Source organism: Lolium rigidum, chromosome 5, assembly GCF_022539505.1.
Source record: "Lolium rigidum isolate FL_2022 chromosome 5, APGP_CSIRO_Lrig_0.1, whole genome shotgun sequence".
Taxonomy (NCBI): Eukaryota; Viridiplantae; Streptophyta; class Magnoliopsida; order Poales; family Poaceae; genus Lolium; species Lolium rigidum.
Window position 1 is genome coordinate 151,623,591 of NC_061512.1, and position 6,783 is coordinate 151,630,373.

The 6,783-nt window shown below is 47.1% G+C and overlaps 1 protein-coding gene across 1 annotated transcript; it reads right to left on the reverse strand.

Annotated features, from left to right (window-relative positions):
- Positions 1 to 441: 441 nt before the first annotated feature.
- On the reverse strand, positions 442 to 3,088 carry LOC124652367 (cinnamoyl-CoA reductase 2-like). The gene is made up of 5 exons (XM_047191388.1): positions 2,762 to 3,088; positions 2,479 to 2,633; positions 2,185 to 2,370; positions 1,077 to 1,432; positions 442 to 942 (listed from the first exon to the last, which is right to left on the reverse strand). Exons 1-5 carry the CDS (start codon positions 2,913 to 2,915, stop codon positions 741 to 743), a joined length of 1,053 nt encoding a protein of 350 aa, XP_047047344.1. The 5' UTR covers positions 2,916 to 3,088; the 3' UTR covers positions 442 to 740.
- Positions 3,089 to 6,783: the final 3,695 nt, after the last annotated feature.

Genomic DNA, 6,783 nt, shown 5'->3' on the forward strand with positions numbered 1-6,783 from the left:
CAAAGAAGATGCACCAACATCTTACATTTCCAATCTTACATTTCCAAACAGAGAAAGTATTTAACAGTTATTGCACTTTGTAAGTAAGATATTGTTGCTACCGAATAGTCGAATTTTGGTTATTTATCATATCTATGCTCATTATGGAATGTAACATGACTTTTTTCGTCGTTATCTCTGGCTCGTTGATTAGATCTATATTTAGGCATCCTCACCTGGGGTGGGGCGTTTGAAAGGAAGTATAGCTGAGGTTGCACTGCTAGCAAGGTTTTTGTGGTGGATTGCTATCACCAAGTTGCATCATATCTTATCCCGAATTGATGTTTGGATTGTCGGTCCCCTCCAGTAGCGATTGGGCATGCAATGCGCCAGAGTTTTAAGTAGAAACACAGGCTGAAAATTAAGCTGATATCACGATCTGTTCACGTATACAAGCTAAAGTCGCAGAAAGTAGTCCGGTTATTGTAGGCCATGGATTTATATTACAATGCATAATAGTACATAGTGTGTGTACTAGTCATACAGCACTGGTGGATATGATCACCAACCCACTCACACACACGCACGCATGCACCAACTAAAAGTGAACACGCGCGTGAGTGATGTACCGAAGAAATAACCGAATGGACAAACATGTCACATAAATAGTATGATTAGCCAGCCGAAAGCTCCCGTATGAAATGATTATAACCGGCCTGCCGACCGGGCCTTAATTCCATGCATATAGTACGCGCGCTTGATCAGCTGCTCTTGAGCAGGAGCTTGTCCTGGAGAACGTCGTCGTCTTGAGTGGGTAGCACCGGCAGCATCCCTTTCTCCTGCATGCTCTTGACGATCTCGTATATGCTTTGCAGCACCGGCACAAACTCCATCCCCAGATCCTTGAGCCTCTGGTTGGTGAACTTGTATCCTTTCGCCGGTGGGTTCACCTCGTCCTTACACCTGTAAATATGGAACGCACAAGTTAGCTGGTGAGAAAATAACATGGTAGAACCGGTCCATTCGGCACTTGGCCGTATGCATCAGTCGATGTAGAGGCCGAGGGTAAGGCCCCTCTACGAAAGAAATGAACATACTTGTTTGGGACGGGGTACTCCGGGAAGAGCTTGCCGAGGACGCGACAGAGCTCGCCGCGGTGGAGGGTGGTGCCCTCGGCGCAGATGTAGCGGCCACACGCGGAGGGTGCCTCGTAGACGCGGACGTGCGCCTCGGCGACGTCCCTGACATCCACGTAGGCCTGCGCCGCGTTCACGTACGTCTTGGCCGACCCCGTCAGGTACTTGAGCACGTGCGCCGCGCTCGCGTTCACCGTCGTTTGCAGCAGCGGGCCAAGCACCACCACTGGGTTTATCACGATCAGGTCGATGCCCCGCTGCCGCGCCAACTCGAATGCCTGCTGCTCTGCAATCGTCTTCGCGTAGCAGTACCAATTCTGCCGGGCAGACAAAGATCGTAATGTCATGTAATGTAATGTAATGATTTAAATCTTCAGAAGTAAAAAAATGCATGCATGCTATGGTGTTGTTTGATCAGTAGTACTCTCTCCTAATCCACAGTGTAAGTATAGTTTATATTCGAACTAAAACCATGAAACTTGCACAAAGAATATTAGTGTACTTTCATTAGTCAAAAAGTGGATGACCGTGACCTCAACTAGGCCCTGTCGAGAAATATATATTCTGGCTGGTCGAGTTTGGTCTCAACTAGAAAAGGAATGGATAGGATCCAGGCTCTAGTGTGGGCAGTGGGTAGAGCGAAAAAGTATTTGGAGTGGTTAAAGATGGCCGCGAATAATCGCGTAGGACGCACTGGCCAAGAAACACCACCTCAGCTAGCTTCGCTCAGGCATATACACATCATGTGTAGTAGTAGGTCACAAATCGACGTCTCCCTTTTTAGGGGGAATTCCACATTTTAATCCAACGTTTGGTGAGGCTTGAGTGCTTGACATGCGTGCATCACCAGAACCACGCGCATGGGCAAATCAGTCGCTGCAAACATATATTATTACTCTCCCTCGATCGCATGGTCTTGCGAAGCATAAACTAATGGCAAATAAAGATGATTCTCATGTGCTACCTCTTGTTTTTTAAAATAACAGGTACGGCTCCCGGCTAGCTCCATCTCATTGAAACAAAAACAACAAAGGTCTATGTAGGAAGTCACAAACTATGTGGTGCATACCGCTGTCTTCTTGCAGTATTCGATGTCGCTCCAGCAGTTGTCGTCCACGGGCTTCTCGGGGTCCCTGTTGGGGTTCATGTACACCGTGCCGATTGTGGAGGTGAAGACGACGCGCTTGATGCCCAGGTCGGCCGCCGCCGTCAGCACGTAGTTGGTCCCACGGATTGCCGGCTCCAGCATCTTCTCCTGATCCATCAGTCGAGAGTTTAGCGGGTTAGCAATATAGCTAGGGAAAGGGAATCGATCCAACACTCAAATTAAGCTCGAGCAGGGATCGTTAATGGTACTACGTACAGGGTCGTCGGTGAGGGGGGAGGCGGCGTGGAAGACTCCCTCGCAGCCGGTGAACGCCGCGACAAGGGTCTCGGGCTCCATCAGGTCGGCCCGGAGGAGGACGAGGCGGTCGGCGGCGCCGTCGAAGGCTCTCAGGTGGTCGTTCTTCGGATCAACTGAAATCAATGGCGTATATATGGGTGCAATCAGATGCATGCATGGGTCGTCGATATCCCGGCGGTAGCTTAATTAGGTCAGCTGCACTGAGATGGATGATGGAGATCGAGTGCTGCATCCTACTTACCAGGGTTGCGGACGGTGCCGCGCACGGTGTACCCCTTCTGGAGGAGGCGCTTGACGAGCCACGACGCGATGAACCCGCCGGCGCCGGTGACACACACCGTGCGGCCCTGGCCGGTGAGGTCGGCGGCCGGCACGCTATCCGCCTCGATCGGCATATCTTTCGGCTAACTTTCGGAAGGGCGGGCACGCTAAGTATCGGTGTTGCTAGCAGCGACACTTACCAGTGCGTTTCTGAAGGCACTTGGAACTGCTGATACTGCTTCTTCTTCAGGTCCTGCTAGCTAGCTGCTACGCAATAGGTACCAGATAAGTGTTGGAAGGAAGCTGCCAATTATGCAAGTGAGTGGAGGTACTGCACATCGCAGCTCTATTTATAGAGAGGAGGCTTGAGTGGTTCAAGGCGGTTAGGAAACGTGTGGCCCGCACCGAGAGCGACGCCCGTCACTACCTTTGGGCGATTGGCGCCAGCGACGGTTGGTGAGAATTTTTCTCTGGTTTCCTTGCTACCTGCGCCGAGGATTCTGAAGTTTTGATTTAGTCATTGTGCACATGACTAAAACTGTCCGAATCCTCGCTTGCTTGCAGACAAGTACAAGTTGTGCTAGAATCATTACGGTGATGCAACTAGGCTTCGTTAGCGGCAATTAGTCTCGATCGTCTTCTTAATTTACAGGTCCTGCATGCGGCCGAGTCGTACGCTAAACTTGGAGTTGGTGGTCTGCTAAACAGCTACCAACCGCATGCGGTCGTGATGCTCGTGTGTGCCGGACCAAAACGCGTACTCGTTCATTCGCTGCTAGTTACTTTGAACGCACATACTATATATGTGGTGTTCGGTCGTCGATCAACGCCATAACTAATAGTCGTGTTAACAGTTACTGACAAATCTCGATTACTGTTTCTCAATAAGTACTGAACAAAGACTATTGTTTCTCAATAAAAGGCTGTGTGCATCACCACGATGCAGAAGCCGGGGTTTTAATTTCCCTTTTAAAAAAAAAAAAATAGTTACTGAAAAATCTCGATTTGGGTCTTATCCAGCACATGCACCACGCATGATCGGCATCCTCGGTATTTTCTAGGAAACCAACAGCAGAGCCCGATCGAGCTCCATATGGTGGCCTTTCTAATAAATAAAAATCGAAGTCGACATTTGAAAGTTGCCAGGACAAAAATCCAAAGTGTACATAGCTAGTATTGAACTCTGCCAGCGTGCAACATATTAGTTATTATTTCGGTGTATTCTATGCGACATATGAATGGAAAATCTGACAAATTTTCAAGTTTTGAAAATGTGCATTATTCAGCCCCGCCCAGAATCACACATTTGTATTTTGTTTTTTGCTCAGCTAAAAGACAGCTAGTTTCAAGTTGGCTTTTTGCACACTAGTATATTTCATCATTTTCTACGTTTAGGATTTTTCCATTTAAAAAAATAAATTCCATTAAAAAAAATACTCCTACAGTTTGGGTGCCATTTGTGCGCTGTTGTATTTTCCTCTCTTATTTTTGCTAAAAGGGCTGGCGCCATGCCTTCGAATTGAAGAATAGAGTGTTTATGAAGGATCTAAGCCCAAGTGGCCTAATCGAGCCATAAAAACCATACAAGGAAAGTTCATAGCTCACATGGCGCTAGGACACACCAATACAACTAACATAAGCCTGCGGCTTCAGGGTCGATGCTCTGACTTTCACCACTCGGGACCAACGTTACAACCTGGCCTTCTCAGAATCCTAGCTACCAAGGTGACAACCCGTAAAACTCGAACATTCCGCCGAATCTAGGGCCATTGTCTGGACATAGTAAACTCGCCAAGTAGAGGAACTCGCTGCCCACGCAACACCAGGTGCCACCCATGCAATGCTAGATCATTGGCATTACCCCATAGAACAATAGCCACAATGATAACGTTTAAATGCCGACGGCATGGAGCTATGTTGACGGCGGTCGGCATAGTCCCCGAACGCCGAAGGCTGAAAAACGGCCGTCGGCATAGAGCCACCGTCAGCATAGGTGTAGCTACTCCGACGGCCACCGTCGGCATACCTTCAAGTAACGTTTCAATAACCGCCACGTGACCCTCCGATCTCGTGGGTGACATCAACTGACAACGTCGAGTCATGCTGATAGTTATACCATTGACATAGCTTCTTCCTCTTTATTTCCAGCCCACCCAAGCATCTTTACTTTTTGTTTCTCGCCAAAGCTATGCTGACGGTTATACCTTCGGCAAAGCCTCAGTTCTAGGGTTTAGCCACTTCAACTAGGTTTGACTCCATCTTTTTTCTAGGGTATGTTTTTTTGCTTTTGGGGTTTTGCTTCATTTCGTGTGTGTACTTAGTAATGTTTGCATGATACTTTATCTGTTGTTTTTTGTGTTGTTTTATCTTGAGCACCGGAGGGAATTTTGAGATATGGTTGATCTAGGTCATTTTATGTGGCCTAGTAGCTAGAACATTTATCAAAATTTGGAGAGAAAAGTTCATGGGTCAACTATCATTGGATGCCGGTCAAACGGATAGATCTGCGGGGCTCTCAGATTAGGGTTTCGTCTACTGGAAGCAATATTGAGGTAAGATGGCTAATTATTGGTACTACATGTTCCTATGACCTAACACAACACAAAGAAAGAGAAAAGTCCATGAGTCAACTATCATTGGGAGCCGGTCAAAGAGGTAGATATGCGGGGCTCCCCAATAAGGGTTTCGTCTTCCTGAGGGAATCTTGAGGTAAGATGGTTATTACATGTTCCTATGACCTCACACAACACAAAGGGAGAGAAAAGTTCATGGGTGAACTGTCATTGGAGGCCGGTCGAAGGGGTAGATCTGCGGGGCTCAGCTCCCAGATTAGGGTTTCGTCTTCCGGATGGAATCTTGAGGTAAGATGGGCTAAAAATTGTTATTACATGTTCATATTGGGCACGTGTGTGGGCCCTAGGATGGGATGCCAGGCCCCAGGTGGGGATTTCCACTCTAACCCACGGACAACCCGTTATCCATTTCTAGGGTGTCGAAACGAGTTTTCTTTTGTTTACCAGCTACAACCGAAACGGGTTTTTCCATTCAAAGGTGCTTCCACAGATACATCCACCCTTCACGGTCGCCGCCCTAGGATCCACCACCCTTGCTAAAGTTAGTGATAAATCGGCCCAGATCTGGTTTTCTTTCATGTGTTTGGTCTCAAGGGCCAGATCTGCGCTCATGGCGCAGCCGGCGATCTCGGGCCGCCGCACCGGCTTTCTTGCCCCTGGGACCACTCCGGGCAGAAGATGTAGCAGCATCCATGCCCCCATCACTAGGTACTTTCTGCGATATGGTGACTACTAGTACATGAGTAAGTATGTTTCAAAACATAATAATTGAGTTCTGATAAGATATAGTGAAAAGAAACATATTTGCACTGCAATAACAACATGGTCCTATTTTCGGTATACAGTTGAATGGGGTCAGATAAAAATATCCAACAGGTTTCAGACCTAAGATTCATAGCCTGCATGTTTCATGCCAATAATATGTTTCGCAGGACCAAAGAGTACAAGAGCTGTCCAATTATGGTCCCACCTTTTATCCTTAGGGTATGTACATTGGTTTAGACGGATATTGTCTGTAATACTATTACATGTCATCTATAGACAATGATATAGTGTAAGTTATCTATTTTTAGCCATAGTTATATGTGAGTATAAGTTATAGGCACCCTTCGTACAACAATAAAAATGGTGTCTGTAAGCTGTCTGTAAGAAGTCTACAGACTGTCTGTAACTTTACAGACAGCCTCCTTCTCTTTCCTCATTCTCTTTCCTCCACATCACTAAAATCACCTATAACTATCTCTTACAGACAGCTGAGTCATCACCACTGTACATGCCCTTAGTTTCATCTCATACGTGCTGTTTTCGGTATACTCACCCCCTGGATGATTTGGAAGCATAAGAATGATTGCATCTTCAATCAGGGCGTGGGCCCTCTGTTGGAAACTTGATGGACAAATTCAAATAGGAAATAGGGCAATGTGTCAAA